Source organism: Microcaecilia unicolor, chromosome 2, assembly GCF_901765095.1.
Source record: "Microcaecilia unicolor chromosome 2, aMicUni1.1, whole genome shotgun sequence".
Taxonomy (NCBI): Eukaryota; Metazoa; Chordata; class Amphibia; order Gymnophiona; family Siphonopidae; genus Microcaecilia; species Microcaecilia unicolor.
The window spans coordinates 542,976,666-543,001,484 of record NC_044032.1 but is presented as its reverse complement, the minus strand read 5'-3'; the positions used below and the strand labels follow the sequence as shown (position 1 = coordinate 543,001,484).

The 24,819-nt window shown below is 44.1% G+C and overlaps 1 protein-coding gene across 1 annotated transcript in view; it reads right to left on the bottom strand.

Annotated features, from left to right (window-relative positions):
- Positions 1-24,819, bottom strand: part of LIMCH1 (LIM and calponin homology domains 1) — a 633,274-nt gene that overhangs the window by 264,597 nt on the left and 343,858 nt on the right. Inside the window, exon 5 of the mRNA XM_030191338.1 lies at positions 6,856-6,962. Within this exon, the coding sequence (XP_030047198.1) occupies positions 6,856-6,962 (107 nt within the window). The remainder of the gene's footprint in view (positions 1-6,855; positions 6,963-24,819) is intronic.

Below are 24,819 nucleotides of genomic sequence, written 5' to 3'. Positions count from 1 at the left end.
CAGAGTCCAAGAGTACTATGGGTATGTTGTCTGTACATATTCATGCTATGAACTTCTGAAGGAAGCTCTCTGGCAGACTGCTAGCAGAAAATGTATATGACACTGAAATCATAGCCAGTGAGTGAGACTCATTCCTGTCATTCAAAGGTAACCGTATACGTTGCTTTTATTTCTAATTCTATTTAGAGTACAGTCCAATTTTGTAAGATATCCTGGAATTATGTTCTGACTGTTCCAAGTACTTTTTCCCATTTTTAACAATATAAGGGTAATTTTATAACATTGAGGCCCCAATTGGAGTATTGTGTTCAGTTTTGGAGGCCGTATCTTGCTAAGGATGTAAAAAGAATTGAAGCGGTACAAAGAAAAGCTACAAAAATGGTATGGGATTTGCGTTACAAGACGTATGAGGAGAGAGACTTGTTGACCTGAACATGTATACCCTGGAGGAAAGGAGAAACAGGGGTGATATGATACAGACGTTCAAATATTTGAAAGGTATTAATCCGCAAATGAACCTTTTCCATAGATAGGAAGGTGGTAGGATATGAAATGAGATTGAAGGGGGGCAGACTCAAGAAAAATGTCAGGAAGTATTTTTTCATGGCGAGAGTGGTGGATACTTGGAATGCCCTCCCACGCTAGGTGGTGGAGATGAAAACGGTAACAGAATTAAAAATCTGTGGGATAAACATAAAGGAATCCTGTTCAGAAGGAATGGTTCCTCAGAAGCTTAGCAGATATTGGGTGGCAGAGCCGGTGGTGGGAGGCGGGGCTAATGCTGGGCAGACTTCTACGGTCTGTGCCTGAAAATGGCAGATACAAATCAAGGTCAGGTATACACAAAGTAGCACATATGAGTTTACCTTGTTGGGCAGACTGGATAGACCGTGCAGGTCTTTCTCTGCCATCATCTACTATGTTACTATGTTTGGAGATGGAGGTGTTTATTTTATAGACAACTAAGTGTCTTTATAAAATACTAGCACAAATACTGCAGAAATCACATCTATATTGAAGCTATGGTCATGATGCAGACTGTGGGTTGACATAAATGAATGCTCATCAATATGTGTATAAATCATCACTCTGCCCAAATTCCTCTTCCAAACATGCCTACTGTAAAGTTGTCTACAAACATGCAATTATTTGCACCATGCAAACTTTTAAACAAAGTAATTTTGTAAAAGCCCTTTCATGCACACAAGAGTGTTTTACACACAAAAATGGTGTATACAATTACTTCCTAAGAATTACTTAAGCCTTTTTTTCAGTTCAGCCTTGAAATGTAGTAGGCAGTGTGTCACGCACATCGGCACTGTCTGTCAGATGTGTCAAAATGAAAAATAAAAAGGTTGAGAACTACTGGCTTGGAACAATGCCTATATACATGATGCGTTTGCAGTTAATCGCTCAGGGATCCTTTTACCAAATCGTGCTAAAACGTGGCTGGTGCTGGTGTCAGCATGTGAGTTTTCTGTGTGCTGTGGCCACTTTTAGCATGGCGGTACCACAGCCACCTCTCCATATTTTTTTGTAATGGCCATGTGTTAATTTCCCCAATAGCGAATGGCCATTATCGCAGGAGCCCTTGCCACCACCACCTATTTACAAGATGGCAAGGGCTCCCGTATTACTGCCGCACTAATCAATTAGCATTCATGAACCTCAACATGTATACGCTGGAAGAGAGGAGAGAGAGATGAGACATGATAGAAACGTTTAAATATCTCAAGGGCATTTATGTACAGGAAGAGAGCCTTTTTCAAATGAAGGAGAGCTCTGGAATGAGGGGGCATATGACAAAGTTAAGAGGGAATAGGCTTAGGAGTAACCTAAGGAAGTACTATTTCACAGAAAAGGGTGGTGGAGACGTGGAATGGCCTCCCGGTGGAGGTGGTGGAGTCTAGGACTGTTCCAGAATTTAAAAAGGCATGGGATAAGCATGTGGGAACGCTTAGGAACAGGAAGAATTAGGGGTTACAGAGGATCGGCAGACTGGATGGGTCATATGGCCTTTATCTGCCGTCATGTTTCTATGTTTCTAATAATATGCCCGTGATACCCAATTAGCACAGGAACATCTACTCTCCGCCCATGGGCACGCCTCCCACACCAGAAAATAAAAAAATATTTTCCAGTGTGGGATTAGCACACGTTGATTGGGAAACTACCAAGGGATGCCTCAGCGCTTCTCGTGGTAGTGCACTTGTAGCGCACGGTTGGCCTACAGTGGGTTAGTAAAAGGGCCCCTACAATGCCTATGTGTTACCTCAGTGATTCCCAAATCTAGTCCTGGAGGTATCCCAGCCATTCAGGTTTTCAGGATATCCAAAATGAATATTCATGAGAGAGATTTGCATGCACTGTCTCCACTGCATACAAATCTCTCTCATGAATTTTCATTGTAGATATCCTGAAAACCTGACTGGCTGGGGTGCCTCCAGGATCAGGCTGAGAACCACTGCCCTACCTTAAAAAATAGCACCTAAGTGCAGTTATGTGCATAACTACCATTTATTTACCCTTCTTGGAATGCCAAAAGTTACACACCAAGGGCTCCTTTTACTAAGCGGCATAAGCTCAACGCGGGCTTACCATTCGCTATACAGGAAGTACCACCAGGCTACCACAGCAGCCTGGCAGTACTTCCCACCCCTAGTGCGCCATCATTTCCGACACGACAATATTTATTTTTGTACCTCTGGGAGTGTACCCGGTGGTAATCTTACCGCCGGGTTAATGCGGGAGCCCTTACTGCCACCTCAATGGGTAGTGGTAAGGGCTCCCCCGAAATGGCCACGTGGCAAGTGCTTTACTTGCCACCCGGTCATTTTCTGTAGGAAAGCGAGACTTCCCCTTTACCAGCTGTGGTAAAAGGGGGCCTTGACACGCGTGTAAAACACGTGCCGACGCACCCCTTTTTGCTGCAGCTTGGTAAAAGGGGCCCCAAACTGCCAGCTATCTTGTTATGAACAGAATTACAGGGCAGCTGTCTCGAAATTTAAAACTGGTTTCAATAGCAAAGTAGAGATTACCTTAACAAATTTTTAAATAAGGGCAGAGGAGCTAGCTGTCAAGTTTTGTTTTAATATCAGATTTTCCAAGCTAGCTCTAACCCAAGTTTATGGATCAAGAGTAATTTTCCAAACACAGCTTTAAAAATGATTTTTTATTCTATTTCTCAAATATTTATGTTGAAAAAATAAGCAGTCTTCATACTAAAACAAAGGAATCCAGTTTTCCATTCAGAATCTCAGCACGAGATAGCTCAGACTTTCCAGTCTCATTCGGAAGATATTTCATGATCCAAGCAGCTCTTTCTAATTTATGGGAGAGACTCTAGGGCATCTTGCAGCCAGTGTGAACACAGCTCATGGATCATCCTGCTCTGACTACGTACAAAGCTGTCCAAAATGTGTCTGTTCTCCAGGGCTCTATTTTCCCTCTTCTTCATCTCACTGACCTTTAGCCTATCTTGTCTTCAGTATAACATATACTGGACAATGAAAAAAAAAAGAATATGTATATATTTATTTTTTGCATTGTCTACCAAGTGGTTTTCCTTTAAAATGTAAAATTCTAATCTGTCACTTGAATGAAAAGCTATTCTGGCATTCTGGGATAAATCATTTTGGAGGTGGCTCAGATTACACCCAAAAAAGCCTACCCACCCCCAATTTCTGTGTAGCCTCTGAAATAAAGCAGATTTGAATGTATTTTTCTATACAAAGGCAAATATAAGGAGGCCCATTAAAATGTAACTGATGCAAAAATGAAGAGATGCTTGTGTAGGGTCATTCCACTTTGAAATACAAAATTCATGCCAAGTAACGCCGATTTTTAAAAAAGGTTCCAGGGGAGATCCGGGAAATTAGAGACCGGTGAGTCTGACGTCGGTGCTGGGGAAAATGGTAGAGGCTATTATTAAAAGCAAAATTACAGAGCACATCCAAGGACATGGATTATTGAGACCAAGTCAGCACGGCTTTAGTGTGGGGAAATCTTGCCTGACCAATTTACTTCAATTCTTTGAAGGAGTAAACAAACATGTGGACAAAGCAGTGGCATAGTCACAGGTGGGCCTGGGTGGGCTGGGGCCCACCCACTTAGAGCTCAGGCCCACCCAACAGTAGCACATGTTTAGCGGTTGTCGGAGAACGTGGTGAAGGCAGTTAGCTTGGCAGAGTTTAAAAAGCGTTTGGACGGTTTCCTAAAGGAAAAGTCCATAGACCGCTACTAAATGGACTTGGGAAAAATCCACAATTTCGATAATAACATGTATAGAATATTTGTACGTTTGGGAAGCTTGTCAGGTGCCCTCGACCTGGATTGGCCGCTGTCGGGGACAGGATGCTGGGCTCGATGGGCCTTTGGTCTTTTCCCAGTATGGCATTACTTATGTACTAATTCTTCATATAGAGTTATTCAACAAAGAAAAAGATTTGGTTGACCTGTACTAACCAGGGCTCTGCAGTATGTTCATGATTTTTTTTTTTTGGGGGGGGGGGGGGGGGGGGGGGAGTGGAAGAAAACAACATTATCCTGCCATTTATCAGTTGGCTTTGAATAGGCACCAGTGGCATTCAAATGACAGCTAAATGTTGACTAAAACTGCTGCTTCTCATAACTGAATTCATTTTCATAGTAAATCAGCAATTTGGAAATAAAATACTACACAATGATTTTCAGTAAACAAACAGTGTACTACCCCAATGATCGAAATATAGGGGTCAATATTCAAACATGTATCCGAGTAGCAGCACCTGTCACCTGGATAAATGCCACTGAGAAAGATATTCGGCAACTGTATTTTATCTATTAGATTGTAAGCTCTTTGAGCAGGGACTGTCTTTCTTCTATGTTTGTGCAGCGCTGCGTATGCCTTGTAGCGCTATAGAAATGCTAAATAGTAGTAGTAGTAGTATCTAAAGAAAACCACTGGATATCTTCACATACTGCCGTAGCACTATCTGGATAGTGAAAGGACAGTTTGGGGGTGGAAAACAAAGCAGTTCAGGGAGCAGTGATTTTCAGCATCACTGCCTAGATACCTATCCAGATAACTTGAGTCAATGAAAAAAGCCTGCAGCTAAATAGCGCCGGTGCCTGGATAGTGCTTGGCAGCTAATATTCAGTGGCGGCTGCTGTCTGACCACTGCCACAAAACATCAAACTGACCAATGTGAGGATATTTTTTATGATCTATGGACTAGATTCTATATATGGTGCCTGAAAAATCAGCGTTGAAAATATTTCCACCTAAGTGTATTCTGTAACCTATGCCTAGATTTAGGCATAGTTTAAAGAATACACCTTGCGGTTTTACAGAATACACCTAGCAGCCATACCTGCGTCTAACTCTAGGGGGCGTCCATTTACACCAAGTAAAACTTGGAATAAATACCGGCACCTAAGTTAGGTGTGGAGCCAGTATAGTCTATAAACCTGTGCGTACATTTTCAGAATGCCCGCAGCCATGCCCCCTTTTGGCAGCATGCATTAGAATTTGCGCATACCACTTTACAGAATACACCTAGCAAGTTGTGCATGTAAATTTTAATTTATGTCAATTAGTGTCAATTGCTTGTTAAGTGGAAATTATGGGTGCTAACTGGCTTGTTAAGTAATTAAATTGTGTGTGCAAATCCAGAATACGACCGGATTTGTGCGTGAAATTTTGGTCACGCTATATAGAATCTGGGGGTATACCTATATCTACAGGAGTGTGTATGTATGTACATATTTATTTATTTTAAAGAAGAGAGGGAGAGAGAGTTAGAGAGATGTACATACACAAAAGCAATTATTTCTACTGAAGTGGCTGTGAAAGGTTTCAGTGGTCAATTTAATATACATCAGTTTATTGTGTCACTGCTCAGCAAAGCTCATAATAGACATAATCTTAACAATCTTGAAGCTTCCCAAAAGTAAACATACTATTGACAGCATCATTTTCTATTTTATCCCTGGATACTCTTCCCTCATACCTCCAAAAGTATTCAACAAAGCACTGCGAACCCACATTTTTAAGGTCTGCAAAGAAGGAATCCAAATATTCAAAAATGTTTTCTTGGTTACTATCCCAACAGTCTCTGTAGACACGTGCTCCATTTGCAACAATTCATGCATTTCATTCCTCCATAACATCTGATCCGCATAATACTCAGTAATTCACAGTATCAAAATATAATGCTTTACCTTCAGACAAGCTTTACAAATCAACATGGTATAGCACCCCCCCCCCCCCCCCACACACACACACACACACACACAAGGCAGGTCATTCATCTTATCCAGTAAGCTTATTCATGGATCCTTATCCAGCCTCTCTGCAAGCATACTACTAAGGTGTTCCCATAGACCTGACCAAAAAGCTGAAATCACTGGACATTCCCATATATGTGTTATCTAGTACATGGTCATTGGTACATCTCTCAGCTAAGTATTGCCACTTCAATGGCTTACGCTTAGTGACTTGGAATGTGATGCAGATAGAAAATCTGAATATTGGCAGTGCCTGGGCATACAGTATTTGTAAGTACCCTTTCCACGTCCACATTTTTTACAATCACCTGAAGGCATTATTCTCATCTTGTGTACTCAAAAGGGACAAATATACAGCCAATTCCTCGTCCCCCCCTTTCCCCAACTACGCCTCTCAGAAATCCTGCAAAATCCTGCAGCTGACCCCAAAACGTTTTGGAAGCCCACATAAAAACCTCCCAATGCTCAGCTGTGAATTTAAATGTTTGTTAAAATATATTAATCTGGTTCAGACAGTAAGATCTAAGTTAGCTTTGATAACTCAACCAGTAAACCATGCAGTTGTCCAGCAGCACAAGAAACACTTACGTGACTGTAACTCGGTTTGATGTATCCTGAAGGTCACTCGGGTCAAAGAGCTGAGAATCTTTAAGACCAAGTTCTTTGCAACCTCTCAAGAATAAGATGATGTTGTCCTGAAATAAGAATAGCAGACATACATATAAACTCAGCTTTTCTTTACTAAAGATCACGTTAATACATCAGATTTTCTGCTTCACATACAACTAACTGGGCCTCTTCCTCCAATTTAATCTACTAAAATGGACACTGCTTTTATAATAAATCATCTATCTGAAGATTCCCCAAAAAGCAGTCAGAGTAACCCACGTTACTTTAAATCTGTTATCCAGAACTCCTTTACTTTTGTTTTGTTTTTTTTGTCAATTACTAATATATGAAATCTTTATAAACCAATTAAAACACTGTGGGGGAAGGGTATAACTTAACGCACATAGGGCCCTGTTTACTAAGCCGTGTTATAGGCCCGTTAACGTTTTTAACACGTTAACCATGTGCATGTGTTAACCGTGTATGCGCCTAGAATATCCCTATAGGTGCCTACACGGTTAGCACGCACATTAATTGTAGTACGTTAAAAACGCTAATGTGCCTTAGTAAACAGGGCCCATAAAGTGTTTTACCTACAAGGTATCCAAGAGTAAATAGATTTATGATGATATCACACATTCTTTTACATGGACCACATGTAGGCATTCCTGGGGGTGGCGTTCGGGCAAAGTTGGGACAGGTACACATATATTTTATACTCACACATGTAGGTGCACTAGTTGTGCCTGTCTTAAAGCAGATATGCCTCAGTGCACAGTAACTCCTACCCAATCTTGGATATTTCAGGACTGTATTTCATAAAGTTGCATTCATGTTCAAGTTGCCTTTATAAAACAGGCACAATTTTACCCCTTTTTCCAGGCCCCTGTTATGACATTACACAAGCAGGGAAGGCAACATATGTTCCTTTTTAAAATAGATACTCACAAGTTCCCTCACATAGTTATACCTGCTCCAAGACAGCTGTAAGTTTCTACCGGTAAATACAAACACGTGTGTTGATTTGTATATTTTATAAAGTTTGCAAATCTCACCCCTACTTCACCCATTCTCTGTTCCAAAATGTCTACAAGTACATCAGACAGAAGTATGATGTTTTCTGAGTACCTACTTTGATGCAATTATAAGCAAAGAAAATTTATCCCTGGCTTCTATATATGACGTCCAAATTTCAGCATGTTGCCAAGATGTATGTGCAAATTAATTGGTTAACAAGCTCTTAACCATCAATAACTTGGTACCAACAACTAATTATTGATGTTAATTGGCACTCAATTAAATTTTGACACGCATCTGCTGCACGCCATTCTATAAGGCAAGGCACCTTACTCCGATAGCACATATCTCAAAAGGGGGCGTGGCAATGGGATGGGCATGGTATGTCAGAGGCATTCTGAAATGTTACATGTGTAGTTAAAAATACATCTAACTTGGGTGCAAGACTTTACACCAGGTTTCAGAAGGCATAAGGATGTCAAGCCTGGTGCTCTAACCACTAGGCCACTCCTCCACTATATTTTCAGAAAGCCAATTAAGGTTTATTTGGGATCCCAAAACGTTGGAGCTTCCAGGGACATTCTAGGGTTAGTATGGGCTGTATATGAAGATATGACTGAGTTGGCTAGTCATCTTCTTCAATTCTTCATGATTTTCTTCTCTTGCTTTCAGTTTTTCCTTGGCTTTTCTAAGTATTTGTGGACTAATTGTGACTTTTATGTCACAATATGGTAAAATTATGTATAATCATACCTGATAATTTTCTTTCCATTAATCATAGCTGATCAATCCATAGACTGGTGGGTTGTGTCCATCTACCAGCAGGTGGAGATAGAGAGCAAACTTTTGCCTCCCTATATGTGGTCATGTGCTGCCGGAAACTCCTCAGTATGTCGATATCAAAGCTCCATCCGCAGGACTCAGCACTTAGAGAATTACACCCACGAAGGGACACTCTGCCCAGCTCACCACCGCCGAAACGGGGGAGGGGAATTAACCCAGCTCATCCCCACACAAGTGGGGGAGGGGAATCCGTCCAGCTCATCCCCGCGGAGCGGGGGAGGGACACCACACCCGCCGATGCGGGGGGATCTGGCTTATCCTGCAACCGCAACCGCGGGAGGAGCTGACTGACCCTAACACCGCCGAAGCGGGAGGGGTACAAAGCTGCCCTACAGCCGCACGAAGCGGGAGGGAGTGCCGGCAGAATTTATGTCTCAATCCAGCCCCGTAAAACGGAGGGGAGAGGAATGCAGCAGCTCACTGTAACACAAAGTCGTCTCAACTCTTGAAGAATCCAAGTGAAAGAAGAACTTGAACACGAAGTCCTCCTGAAGTAACTGAAGGCTAAACTTGAACCTAAAATTCAACCAGAATATAAACAGTACAGATATCTGGGAGGGGCTATGGATTGATCAGCTATGATTAATGGAAAGAAAATTATCAGGTATGATTATACATAATTTTACCTTCCATATCATCAAGCTGATCAATCCATAGACTGGTGGGATGTACCGAAGCAGTACTCACCCAGGGCGGGACATAGAAATCCCTGACCTCAACACTGAAGCTCCAAACCGGGCCTCCGCCCGTGCAGCCACAGTCAAACGGTAATGCTTGGAGAATGTATGAGCCGAAGCCCACGTTGCCGCCTTGCATATCTCTTCCAAGGAGACGGATCCGGCCTCTGCCATCGAGGCCGCCTGAGCTCTCGTGGAGTGAGCCTTCAGCTGGATAGGCGGCACCTTCCCCGCGGCCACATAAGCCGCTGCAATGGCTTCCTGGACCCATCTTGCCACTGTAGGCTTAGCAGCCTGCAGACCCTTACGAGGACCTGCAAACAGGACAAACAGATGATCCGATTTCCGGAAATCATTGGTCACTTCCAAGTATCTGATGATGACTCGTCTCACATCCAGATATTCAAGAGCGGAGTACTCCTCTGGGTAGTCCTCCCTACAAAAGGAAGGGAGACAGAGCTGCTGATTCACATGGAAGCGAGAACCAATCTTGGGCAGGAAGGAAGGCACTGTGCGAATAGTCACTCCTGCCTCAGTGCACTGCAGAAAAGGCTCCCGACATGAGAGCGCCTGGAGCTCGGAAACTCTTCTGTCTGAAGTGATAGCCACCAAAAAGACTGCTTTCAACGTCAGGTCTTTCAGAGATGCCCTCGACAAGGGTTCCAAAGGCGGCTTCTGCAATGCTCTTAGCACCAGGTTGAGATTCCACGCAGGCACCACTGAGTGCAGAGGAGGGCACAGGTGATTAACTCCCTTGAGAAAGCGCACCACATCTGGCTGCGAAGCCAGGGAAGCACCCTTCAGGCGGCCCCTGAAGCAAGCCAGAGCCGCTACCTGGACTTTAAGGGAACTGAGCGACAGGCCTTTCTCCAGACCTTCTTGCAGGAACGCCAACACTGAAGAAATTGGAGCAGTGAAGGGAGAAAGTGAGCCTGCTTCACACCATGCTGCAAAGATACGCCAAACCCTGGCGTAAGCAGTAGAAGTAGAGCGCTTCCTCGCTCTCAGCATAGTGGCGATGACCTTGTCTGAGAAGCCCTTCTTCCTCAGACGCTGCCGCTCAATAGCCAGGCCGTAAGACCAAAGGGAGAGGGATCCTCCATCACCACGGGACCCTGATGTAACAGGCCCTGCTCCACTGACAGCCGCAGAGGATCGTCGACTGAGAGCCTGAACAAGTCCGCATACCAGGGACGTCTGGGCCAATCCGGACCCACCAGGATTACCCTGCCGGGATGCTTTGCCACCCGGTCTAGCACCCTGCCCAACATGGGCCAGGGCGGGAACACATAGAGGAGCTCTTGTGTCGGCCACTGTTGGAGAAGAGCATCTACTCCCAGGGATCGAGGGTCCCGTCCTCTGCTGAAAAAGCGCGGCACTTGGCCATTGGCCGATGACGCCATCAGATCTAGGCTCGGCTGGCCCCAGCGCTTCGTGATGTCCAAGAACGCCTGAGCAGATAGTTGCCACTCTCCGGGCTCCAAGGTATGGCGACTGAGAAAGTCCGCCTTGACATTCATGACTCCGGCAATGTGGGCCGCTGAAAGCTGCTCCAGGTTCGCTTCCGCCCACTGGCAAAGACTCATAGCCTCCTTGGCTAGAGGGGCGCTCTGGTACCTCCCTGGCGGTTGATATAGGCCACAGCCGTGGCATTGTCCGACAGGACCCGTACAGGCTTCAACACGAGTACCGGGATGAACTCCAATAACACCAAGCGAATGGCTCTGAGTTCCAGGAGGTTGATAGACCACTTGCCTCTGCAGGAGACTAGAGCCCCTGCGCTGTCCTTCCCAAGCAGTGGGCTCCCCAGCCCATCAAAGAGGCGTCTGTCGTGACGACAATCCACTCCGGGGTCACCAGAGGCAATCCTGCAGACAACTTGTCTGTCTGCGTCCACCAGCTCAGCGCCTTGCGCACTGCTGGGTCCACGGGAAGGCGCACAGCATAATCCTCCGACATCGGAGTCCAGCGCAGCAGCAGAGATAGCTGTAGTGGTCTCATATGAGCCCTGGCCCAGGGCACTACTTCCATCGTGGCCGTCATAGAGCCCAACAGCTGCACGTAGTCCCAAGCCCGAATAGGAGAGGCTACTAGGAACTAGTCCACCTGAGCCTGAAGCTTGACAATCCGATTGTCTGGCAGGAACACTCTGCCCACTTGGGTGTCGAATCGAACTCCCAGATACACCAGGGACTGAGTCGGGCGCAGCTGGCTCTTCTTCCAGTTGATGATCCATCCCAGGGAGCTCAAAAGAGCAACTACCCGGTCCATAGCTTTGCCGCACTCTGCATAAGAGGGGGCTCGGATCAACCAGTCGTCCAGATAAGGATGGACTTGTACTCCTTCCTTTAGCAGGAAGGCCGCTATGACCCCCATTACTTTGGAAAAGGTCCGCGGAGCAGTAGCCAACCCGAAAGGGAGGGCTCTGAACTGGAAGTGTCGTCTCAGGACTGTAAAACGCAGAAAGCGTTGGAGAGGAGGCCAGATGGGAATATGCAGGTACGCTTCCTTGATGTCCAAGGAAGCCAAGAACTCTCCTGCCTTCACTGCCGCTATAACAGAGCGGAGAGTCTCCATGCGAAAGTGCCTCACTTTCCAGGCCCGATTGACCCCTTTGAGGTCGAGGATAGGCCGGACAGAACCTCCTTTCTTTGGAACCACAAAGTAAATGGAGAAACGTCCCTTGCCAATCTGATTTTTTGGCACCGGAACGACCGCACCCAGGCGGATCAGGTTGTCCAAGGTCTGCTGCACTACCACAGCTTGACCGGAGACTTGCAGGGAGAGAGTACAAACCCGTCTCTTAAGGGTTGGCAGAACTCTAGCTTGTAGCCGTCTCTGATGACTTCCAGCACCCACGCGTCTGAAGTTATAGTGGTCCACTCGCCCAGAAACGAGGACAGCCGTCCTCCAATCTGCACTGGGGCGTGGACCAAGGCCCCGTCATTGGGTACGAGACCCTGGGGGAGGACCGGAGGGAGCACCTCCGGGACGGCGGTCTCTGCGAAAGGAATGCTGCTTGGGGGAGAAATTCCTCTTGAAGGAAGAGGGGGCAGAGGAACCCGACTTGCCCGGGCGGTATGGAGGTATCGGGACGAGTACTAACCCGAGCCCTGACCTCTGGTAATTTCTTGCCCTTAGACGTGCCGAGATCGGTCACGATTTTGTCCAGCTCGACCCCAAAGAGCAGCTTGCCTTTAAAAGGCAATCTAGCCAGGCGGGATTTAGAGGCGTGGTCAGCAGACCAATGTTTCAGCCAAAGCCACCGCCGCGCAGAGACTGTCTGAGCCATGCCTTTAGCTGAGGCTCTCCAGACATCATACAGCAAGTCTGCCAAATAGGCTAAGCCCGATTCCAGGGCCGGCCAATCAGCCCTCAAGGAATGATCCGAGGGGGAAGCCCGCTGCACCATAGTCCGGCACGCCCTGGCCACATAGGAGCCGCAAACTGAGGCCTGCAAACTTAAAGCAGCTGCCTCCAAGGACGACCTTAAGGCCGCCTCCAATCTTCTGTCTTGGGCGTCCTTTAGGGCCGTGCCACCTTCCACCGGCAACGCCGTTTTCTTAGTCACCGCAGTGATTAAAGAATCCACGGTAGGCCACAGATAGGCCTCACGTTCACTCACAGCCAAAGGATAGAGGCGGGACATAGCCCTAGCCACTTTAAGGCTCGTTTCCGGGACATCCCATTGAGCCGCAATTAAGGTGTGCATGGCATCATGCACGTGGAAGGTTCTAGGCGGGCGCTTCGTCCCCAGCATAATGGCAGAGCCAACAGGGGCTGAGGGAGAGACGTCCTCCGGAGAGGAAATCTTCAAAGTGTCCATGGCCTGTAACAACAGGTTGGGCAAATCCTCTGGGCTAAAAAGCCGCGCTGCAGAGGGGTCATCCGCTCCATCCGAGCGGGGATCTATCTCCTCCAAGGAATCCGCAAAGGATCGTTGGGAGACCTCAGACACGCTGCCCTCATCTACATCGGAGGAGACAAAGTCCTCCAAGGCCTGGAAATCAACCCGAGGGCGTTTACCTCTGGGAACCTCAACCTCTTTATCAGAAGAGGGAGCAGGGGCAGCGTTTTGCATGAGGAAAGCCTGATGCAGCAGCAAAACAAACTCGGGGGAGAAACCCCCCAGACTGTGCACTTCCGCAGCCTGGGCAACAGCCCTAGACGCACTCTCAACCGGCGCTCGCAATAGCGGGGGAGAGACATGCTGCGCATCCAAAATGGCGTCCGGCGCGAAACTCCGTGAAGGAGCCGCACGGGAAGAACGGCGCTTAACTTTAGCCGCTTTTGTGCCGTCGCCCAAATTAAGGGCGTTCATGGCATTAATGTCTCCAACCTCAAGGGCGGCCCCGAAGAAGCCGTCCGAGCCGCGTGGCCGGCCAAGATGGCGGAGGCGAGGAGCGGGGGATGGGCGTTTATGGCGGGGAAAAAACCGCCACGCCGGAGGAACGACCGGGACATTCATCGGTCACTAAACTATCACCCATCAAGGGCGAATCAGGTTGTAAAACCCCCGCATCCCCTCTAGAAGCGCTCCAGCGATCCGGGGAGCGACCCTTTGCGCCCTCGCCCTCCGACGCCATTGCCACGAGGAGAAGAATCGGGGAACCCCCTGCCCGCTATAAAAAGGTAAAATTACCTGCTTGCCGCTCCGAGCTGTAACGAACTGGTGTCCCAGTGAGTAGCTGCAATGAACGTTTAAAGAAACGTCGAATTAAACGCCTTTAAAGACGTTTAAAAATATTTTTTTTTTTTTTTTTTTTTTAAACGGAGCCAGCGGGAGGGGGGAGAAAAGGAGGGACCTGGCACCACCAGGTTTGCACTTGCTCAAAAGAGCCCTCAACCCCAGGCACTCAACAAAACCTAAAAATTAGGCTTGGAGGCCTAGCCAGAGCTGCTGCTGTGTGTGACCACCACCTGCTGAGATAGAGAACATACTGAGGAGTTTCCGGCAGCACATGACCACATATAGGGAGGCAAAAGTTTGCTCTCTATCTCCACCTGCTGGTAGATGGACACAACCCACCAGTCTATGGATTGATCAGCTTGATGATATGGAATTAGTGAGTTAATACATTGTTCTTTCCACATGCATATTAGTATTAACACCAGTGGAAGCAATAACCTGAATGAAAATGTCATGTGCTAGTGCACTTTGTACATGGGATGTAGCTAACACTTGCATTATTGCTAATACCCTTTAATACATAGGTCCCTACAAGGTTGATGTATCATGTACTGAAGTGCAAAGCTTTCTGCAAAAGGGCTTTGCAAAATATGCAAAAATAACCCCAAACAAACAAGACCATTAAAAAAAAGTCAAGCATTTTTGTATTTTCTTATCATGTGAAACCCCTTTTTATGAAACATTTGCTTAATCCACACTATTTTATGGCAAACTAATACATAGTCTGTGTAAAAAAAAGTTTATACAAATTCAACATTATTGAGCAGCTGAAATACAAAATCATGCAAAGCAGCACATTAAAGCAGAATTTACAACTGCTCATGAGAAGGTAGCATTCCTGTCTCATCTTCACAAAAAAATTGTACCTTGATGAAGTGTAATTATCTTTTCCTAGCCAGCACTGGAGCTCCCCTTCATTGGCAGCAAATCTTAAAAGGGCCACATGGCCTTAGTGACACGCTCCCTCCACCATGGAAGGCCAGCAAATCTCTGGTGAGCTAATGGATACCTCTTCTCCCCCACTGATTTGTGACCACAAAACACCACTAAATTTCCCTGGAGACAAGCACCATCCCTTAAAATTTCCCTTTCTGACTTTGCACTCTTCTCCTTCCCCTGCTGGAGCTTCCCACAAAGCTGTGCCTCTTTAATAAGGAGAAGAAACAATCCTCATTCACTCCAGTCTCATCGGCGCCATCTTGAAAAACAGCAACAGTTGCTACTTTGCACTGCACATATGGTCCCGTATGAATAAAGAACAGCATGAGACCTGTTTCAGCTTATACAGTTTAATAATGTGATATGTGAGATTGGTTTAAGACATCATCTATGGTTGACTGTCTAGTATTTGAATTTAGTATAAGCCTCTGGAGCGTTAAGTTGTGCAGTTTAGGTGATTTACGTCTGATTGCTACTATGAAATGATGAATTCAAGTAATGAATAGCAAGTAGTGGGAGCATCGAACAATTTATTATTTGTATCCCTTCCAAGCTGCACACCTGCATTCACATCAATGGCAGCATGCACAAGAATTAGTTGGGGGGGGAAGAGTCTTTGTTTTGCTTGGAGAACATAACATTTCACTCGGGTACCCTAATTCCATTTTACTCTGGCCTCTCTAAAGACTGGAAGAGCATTCTGGAATATCACAGTGAATTCTGGGAGAGAGATCAGACATGTTGGGAGAGACCTGTTACTCTGTGAGAAAATTCCACAGAGAGCTCCCAGACAGGCTGAGAGATGTGTCATGTTTCCAATCAGAGAACCATGTCTACAGACACACGCCTATAAGACCTGAGAAAGAGAGCTCATGGAAAACCACCCACAGCAAGGCGACAGTTGGAATTACTGCTAATGAGGTTTATTGATGTATATGTCCCTCTAGCACTAAGATTAGATCAGTCCTGAATTGCAAAACTGCGTTGGATGGTTTCTGGGTTAGCTAATCCAAAGCTAAGATAGTTACAGTCAGACTCTAGGTGGAGATAAGATTTTTCTTTTATGTTTTGTTTTTGGTATTGTGCTTCAATGACCAGAGGATCAAACCTTTAACAAGTGCAATGTTCGCAAGAGCATGCATGCCAAAGTACTTTTATCTACGAAACCAGCCTGAAGCTTATCCCTGTCATGGCCTCTCAGAGAGCCCATCACAAAAGCAAGGAATCCTATTATCCCACAAATACTAAACAGTATGAGGTGGCGTCCACTAAACTGAAATGGAAACAGAGTTTACCACACTCAGGAGGAGGAATGGTGAAATTATGAAGCATTTTGAAAAAGAACTTGTCATGGCTACAATACTAAATATATTTCTAAGGAAAACTAATCAAGGTTAGGATTTAAAAGAGATCAGCAGGTGTGAGAATGAAATTAGACCTCTGGAAACAGAACTAATTTAGAGACTTCAGGAGATCACTATTTTTGCATTTGGGAAGGGATTGCTTTCACCATTTCAACATTTTCTAAAGATAGAGTTTAACTGAAGGGGTGGGGTTCTCTGGTTTGGCATAAAGAGAAAACTTTTAGGCACTTAAAATGCTGAATTATATTTTGGTCTTTTTACCAAACTATATGAACTATGTATAATTGAATATAAAAGCAGGTACGTGAATATATTTTACAAAAACAAGAAAAAAAAAAAGCCAGCCTTAGTACCCTTCCAGAAGATAAGGCAGTTCAGTTAGTCTCCTGATAAAGACCATAGAGATGCAGAGTTCACATGTGTGATGCAGGAAGAGAGTGGCTGCATCAGACATGCATAACTTTTTTTTTTTTGCATTTTAACCTTGCCCCATTCTTCCCCAAAGTCCAAAACTCCCATTTCCTTGCTCTCTTCGGCCTCTCTGAAGTCTTACCATGTTTCTCACTCTTACTGTCAGTCTCTCAAATCCTTCACTCTTTTGGCCTTCAGCCTCAGTCTTCTTGTGAGGAGTTACTAATATGGCAAAATTTAACTAGGATTACAGAAAATGTTTCCACCAAACCTGTTTTGATACCTTCTCCTTTAGTGTCCGAGATATGTGGTAGCATCAGTGGGCTTTGAATATCTTGGCTGTGCATCCTATCTTTTTTTTTTTTTATTCTTAACAATTTGTGATTCACTTTTAACAGAAGGCAGTACATCAGACATCTGATAGCACCGTTGGCTGACAGAGAGAACAGGATGATGATAAATCCAAGCAGGGACATAATCCTTCTGGAAATAGTTCAGTATGTCCAAATCCTTTATGAGTCCACTCATTTTGCCATCTGTTTACAAAAATAACTCAACCTGGAGTTTTATAAAGGAGATATCTGCATAAGAATAACTCTTATCTACTAATCTCTCACTGACTTGGTCCAACTGAGTGACATATACTCAGATAGTGCCCCTGAAAATCTGGGCACACAGCTGTGGAACTATCCAGTTAGTACCAGAGCGGTCAGGGGCTAGACCCAGGAATTATCTGGGCACCATCTCTGAATATCGGCATGTGAGGGAGTCTACTGGAAATTACTGCTCCCCTTTAACAGCGCTCCCTCACAGTCACAGAGCTTGTTCTTAGATGGTTCCAACAACATAACTCTCCTTTCAAAAGCAGTTGGAAATACTTTCAAAACAAATTGGAAGAAAAACATTTTCACACAACAGATAGTTAAGCTTTAGAACTCATTGCCAGAGGGTGTGGTAACAGCAGTTAGAATATCTCGGTTTTAAAAAGGTTTGGATAAGTTCCTGGAGGAAAAGTCCATAGTCTGCTATTGAAGTAGACACGGGGAAGCCACTGCTTGACCTGGGATTGGTAGCATGGAATGTTGGTACTATTTGGGTTTCTGCCAGGTACTTGTGACCTGGATTGGCCACTGTTGGAAGCAGATTACTGGGCTAGATGGACCATTGGTCTGACCCTGTATGGCTATTCTTATGTTCCTTTCTCTCTTGTTGCTTCAAGCTCAGCCTGCTTATGAGCAACTGATATCTTTGTTGAAATGAAAGCCGCAAAAAGAAAAGGGGATAACGAAAGTAAATGCAGGAGGAGAAATAAATATTATTTACATATACAGGGCTAGATTCTATATATGGTTCCTGAAAATTCCGTGTGAAAAAAGATAGGCGTATTCTCTAAAGCATGCGTATATTTTATAGAATCAGTCCATTATTCCCTCTTTTGAGGGTATTGCATGTGAAGCCAGAAACTGAAAGAATTCTGATGGATCCACAAAAAAAAAAGTCTTTAAAGAGAATGCTATATAAACGATCTATTATTTGAGTGATTTGGTGAAGTGTTTAGAAGTTACTGATAGTGTGGGGCTTTTGAAGAATGATATTTGTACCCCTCCACTGTATAAATTTCTGGCCTTTAAACAGAGCATTATATAGTGTTACACACATTCATCTCTCATATTTTTATCATTAAACATGTCCATTTTACAGTTTCTTTAAAAAAATCAAAAAGTGAAATTGTTTTGTGAGTCCTTGTCTAAGCACTTTCACTGTTGTTACTGGATTGCAACTTTTGAAACAAGCTTGAAGGTATCGCTTCACTTATTTTGTGGAGTTTTTGAAAATTGATTTGACCAGTCTCCCTGAAGCAGCTAAAGCGAAACATGGCCCATGTCAAGAGACCTTTGACAGTTGAAAAATTGCAATGTGATTTGCACTTATTACATCTCTGATGTTCATGTGGATTGAAAATTGAACCTAATATTCACGTGGACTGAGAACGGGGTTTGGACTGCAACCCAAATTGTTTATTTATTATATCATCACTCACAAGCACTTCACATTTCCACCAGATAAATATTGTTTTTTTGAAAACTAATATAGTGGACTAGTTTATATTTATATCTATTACAGTTCATTTTTTGATTTTTTGACAAAACTGTAAAATGGCATGTGCAATCATTAAAAATATGGGAGATGGTTATGTGTGACACAGAGGATCTCTAATTGGAAAATAAATGATATAAAAAACAAAACTTAAAAGTATTGCATATGTGTTTGCATGTCAAGTGGTGCTTCAATGGCAATTCTGGCTGCATCAACTAAGGTCGGTGAAGGCTGGTTTGTATGGTCTGAGTCCCGCATATGGCAATCTGGTTTAGGGTGAGCTAGAGAGAGCTTCAACAGAAACTCCAGTGGTTTGGAATTTGAGGACAGTGCCAGAAGTAGGCTGGAGTGGGCTTTGACGGCAACTCCAGTAGATGGAACATAAGGACACAACTAGGCGGACTTCTATGGTCTATGTCCCAGAAACACCAAAGAAAGACCATGATCAAGTAAATAATATCATGTTCATTGTTGATCTTGAATTGATAATGAATGTGACTGTTGGGCAGACTGGATGGACCATTCAGGTCTTTATCTTCCATCACTTACTATGTTACTATATAGTGCCAACACCATCCCTGTTTATCAGTACACACAAAGAAATTTTATATAAGTATATTATGAATTTTTGAATAAATTGTCCCCCAGATTCTATATAGCGCGCCTAGAGATCTGCACCAAAATCCAGGCGTATAATAACGTGCGTAACTTAATTGGCTTAACAGGCTAATTAGCATCGATAACAGCACATAAGCAATAATGAGCATTGTCAATAATTAGAATTTACACACACAACTCACTGTGTATTCTGTAGCAGTGCGCCTAACTTCTAATATGCACAGGCAAAAAGGGGTGTGGTTACAGGCAGGGAAATGGGCATTTTGTGAGCTGTTCAAAATTTACACACATTGTTATAGAATATGGCCCTCTGCACCTAAATCTATGTACCGATATTTGCACCTTGTTTTCAGTGGTATAAATGGAGTTTCATAGTTTTAGGTGCTGGGATATCAACTAAGCATATTCTATAGACCACGCCACTTATACAATACGCTTAGGCAGAAATTTTTTCTGCGCAGATTTTTCAGGCACCATATATAGAAGCTGGCCCTATATGTGTAAATAATATTCTTTTTGGAGGTTAGTTAGTTCTCCATATATTTGTTGAAGTGACTAAGTTAGTCACATCAGTAACAGCACTCAGGCTGTGCTGTACCCCAGCTGTGGGCTCAGTCAGCCTCTCCTATGTCCCGGGATTGTGTGTGGAAGGAAGAAATGGGCTCGTTTGCTAGAGCTCTTTATAGTCCAGCCTACAGTATATCATACTTAGGGTTACCATATTTTGTCCCCCCAAAAGGAGGACACAGCCCCGCCCCCTTTCACACCCTCGCTCTGCCCCGTCACATTTTCCCCTCCCCCCTGTCACACACCCCATCACTCCCCGTCACCCCCCTCCCCTTACCTTACCACTGCCCTGGTGGTCTAGTGACCTCTTCGGGGCAGGAAAGAGCCCCCTCTTTCCTGCCCAGAGCACTGCCCTGCATGCATCCTCCCTGTTCGTGATCTCGGCACCGATTCAAAATGGCCGCTGAGAGTTGCAGTCTCGCAAGGTCACTTCAACTCTCCGCGGCCATTTTGAATCAGTGCCGAGATCACGAACAGGAAGGATGCATACAGGGCAGCGCTCCGGGCAGGAAAGAGGGGGCTCTTTCCTGCCCCGAAGGCGGAAGAGGTCACTAGACCACCAGGGCAGTAGTAAGTAAGGGGAGGGGAAGCTAGCTAGCAATCTGCCCGTTTGTCCAGAAATCCGGACAAACGAGCAGATTGGCAAAACCCGCCCGGTTGCCCGGACATGTCCTCAAAAAGAGGACATGTCCGGGTAAATCCGGACATATGGTAACCCTAATCATACTGCATCTTGGGTTCAACTTAGCAGGGGAGCAGGGGCCCCAGAATACTCTATTTGTGGATAGAGGACATACTTTTGAGGTCTCCAGTAAACATCTATTTTATATATTTGGAATCAGAGGTATTTTATTGTTCTGTATCGGTTAAAACCCAAAATCATAACACAGAAGTTGTTTTAGAAATTCAACTAAGGAAAGGAACTTTTTTTTTTTAAACCAAGAACGCTGTGGAAGGAGATGAAAAATAATCCTTAAAGGAAATAAATTACACAGTAGCTGTCAGAGCTCCTGCAAAAATTAACATTTGCATGCAGGGATATAAAGAAGGAAAGGAATTAAGAATGTTTCTTCTGTTGTTATGAATTGTGAAAATCTAAAATGCTACTCAGTTTTTAATCACCACGCAAGGCACTTGAAAAAGAACAGAGTACAAGCCAGCTGGCCAGCACTCAAAATGCCTTGTAAACATAGCTGTTATTAATGTGACTAAATACTTTTTTATGTTTTCTGTCTTATGTTTTCTGCCTTATGTTTTCTTCGTCCTCTGTCAAATTAATCCAAATTAACTTTCTTTTAAAGCCAATAAATAGAGACAATTAGCAGAGTTTAGGCCTGTATCTTTATCACTGGCAAGACCAAAAGCTGGAGGAGGGTGCTTTGTGAGATTGGGTATGCAGCTCCAGGGGTTGAATGCTGCTAGGTTGCTGCTGTGTCTGTAGCAGCAAGATGGAGCTGGAAGACACCATAAAGCTGACTGCGGTCACAGGCCTGTCAGAGCTTCTCATCTCACTACAGCAGTACTCCAACAGGCCAGCAGCAGATTACCCACAACTAGCAAGACGGGGCTCATTCCTTCACAGTGCACGACCTCCGACATAACAACAACAAATTCCTTCACTGCTTTTCCAACTAAACATCTTGCTCTGTCTTGGCACAAAATATATTTTGAAAGTCTAAAACTCCAGATTTAATAAACAGTAACGGGGGAAAAAACAAAACAAAACTTTCTAACCTTCCTGTGACATAATAGCACTTGAAGCGCAGCACTTCTCCATTTCTAAGTCATTATAAGATATACATTGAGGCGCATTTTTAACATATAGTATATGCAAGGATCATAGCTCCTAGTACCTTTAACCTGTAGCTCCCGTGCAGTAGCACCAGCAGCTCCATAACATTTTAAGGACCTTTGCTGGTGTTTAGTAAACAGGAACCCTGGTGAGTCAATACTTGGATGTATGCCTTTGTATAATAACTTATATAACCTCTGCTTGTAGAGGCCCTGTAAACTAGGTCATAAGGCCCTGCATCTTTAGAGACCTCTTGTGTTAGGATCATATGAAGGACCAAAGAGATGGATCAACTTTTTCACTTGTTCAGTTCTTGAAGATATTCACATAAGGCAGCAATACAGAAGAGAATGAAAAGAAAGCACGTTTAAGAAGGAGTAAACCATATTACACACAACCTCACTCCCCGAGAAAGGACCAAAACAGTGAAGCCCTCCCTACAAACTCTCATTTATGTAACCTACCTGATGCTCACCTGGGCAATCAAGGGTTACAAATTGATTATACTTTAAAGTGGAACAGCATAGCAACTGCACTATTTTATCCTGTGGAAGAAGCAAAGTCTCTGTGATGGTCCCGCTTCCAGCGTCTAGTCATGCAGAGCTCTTATGGGATAAAACATTGTAGAAACTGAAGAGGAGAAAAGGAGAGAACTGCCAAGTTGGTATATAATCCAGGAGAGTCCAGAAGGGGAGAAGTTCAAGTATTGAGAGTAACAGGTACCAAGGGTCTTTAGGGAACCTGGAAGCCCAGTAGCCCTGTAAAGGTCCAAAGCCCAAAGAAAGGCAAGGAGGGAATCCCAGAAGTGTACAGAAGAAAGGATCTATCCCGTACTGTGCATCATGTACTGATAACACAGTGATGCAGCAACTGAATCTGTTGGGAGCATCAGGTGATAAGTAAGGCGCTGACGCTAGGCTGGAGGATTAACTCTGCCATTTACTAGTTCACAATATTGGCTTGGGACTGCTGAGGGTAACATCAGGCAGTATTTGATATTTTACATTGCGTCTGACCTGTACCAGCCCCACTCACCTGGGTGAAATCATCAGGCGCGCTGGGTGATAAGGAAGGTGCTGCACATCTACTATATCACATCAAGAAAGGCGCATTACACAGGAGCTCCTTTGTGTGGACTGAGTTCTAATTCATACAAGACTGTTTGGAGATATTTCCTGTTGTGGTGAGCATTGGTGCGATTGGATAGGCTTGTATAATTTAGCTAGCTGTATGTGTAAGATCTCAGTTGTGTGTGGTCAGGGCTGTTATGGGGGCCTCACCCGCAGAATGCCATATGAGAAGAGAGCTCCTGTTCGTAATGAGGTTGCTTAGATAACTTCCAGTGCAACACCACTCTGTACACAAGATCTGTTTGTTTATCTTTTTAATGCAAGTTCAGTAAGGAATAAGGTTACTGTGTTATATGACACGATCATTGATTTGGGGGCAAACTTGTATTGCTTTATATTACAATCATGACTGTCAGAATTGGATACAGTAGTTTTACATCAATTATGTCCACCAGCCCATTTTTATTTGAGTAAACCACAGCTCCATGGTAGGGTGGAGGTTTTATGACGGTATTTAAGTTATGTCAGTCTGAAATAAAATTTGACTTTGATCCCAGGTATGAAATTTTGTGGGCTTAAAGAGACGGGTTTACAGTGGGATTTGTTTATTGTCCACCGCAGCTATTAGGTAATGATTGCTCCTCACATTTAGAGACAGTGATGGGGGTTTGTTCTGCTACGAGGAATGTAGTGATACTTCGGGATTTTAAATTCCATATGGATCAGGTATCATTGCGAGGAGTGAGTGACAGTTTAAGAGCAGCTTTGTCTGCCTTGGGTTTGAGACAAATGGTAAAGGGACCACCTACACTTGTATTAGGCCATACATTGAACTTCATATTTTTTGATTAATGTTTTTTTTTTTACCTTGTCAGCTGTCAAAAATAAAATCATTCACTGTTCCACAAAGCAATCATTTTGTGTTGCAATTTGATCTAACATTAGAAGGCTCAGCATGTCCAATAGAAGAGAGACAGAAGAAATTGGTGAGGGGTTCTTATTCAGCAGAGGAATTAGAGACTAAGTGACAACCTAAACTACAAGGCATTTCATCTTTGGCTGTGGATGGTGCAGTAAAGTTATGGTATGGCTAATTGGAGGCTACTTTAGATGATATTGCTCCATTGAGGTCAATCACAGAGTGTAGAATTCAACATTCTGATTGGTATACATTGGACTTCTGGATAAAGAAAAGGGAGCTGAGGAGAGTAAAGGGAAGTGGAGGAAGCATCAGTCTGTGCAAGACTTGAATGAATATAAAAGATGTTAGAGGATTCACGACAGGCAGTACTAGTAGATACAAAACAATGATGATAAGCAGATTGAACTTGCAGGTTTTTGGTGGTTCATAGTTTAACAAACTTGAAGAAAGATGATAGGTAGTGGAATAAGATATCAGCTCAAATGTTTGCTGATACTTAGTTTTAAAGGTAAAGTGGAAAGGCTGAGGACCCAATGGAGATTGGATTACATATTGTTCAGAGAAGAAATTTATGGATGTTTTTTTGTGAACCCACATTGGATCAAGATTGTTAAGATCATAACTTCCCTCAAACATTATTCCTCCCATCTGAATCTGTGTGCTACAAAGGTGTTGAAGAAGTTAAAACAGAATACTGTGGTGCCTGTCCAGCACATTGTGAGTAAATCATTGACTGCTGGGTCCTGGCCTGCTCAGTTGAAAATGGTGTCTGTTTCTCCAATATTGAAAGGTCAGGCATTGGATTCCTTAAATCCAATTATTATAGACCTATATCATCTTTATCTTTCTTGAGGCAGGTGATATAAAGGTCAGTTTTCTTTTAGCTCAATGATTTTCAAAAGGCATTTGACAAAGTACCTCAATGAAAGACTCCAG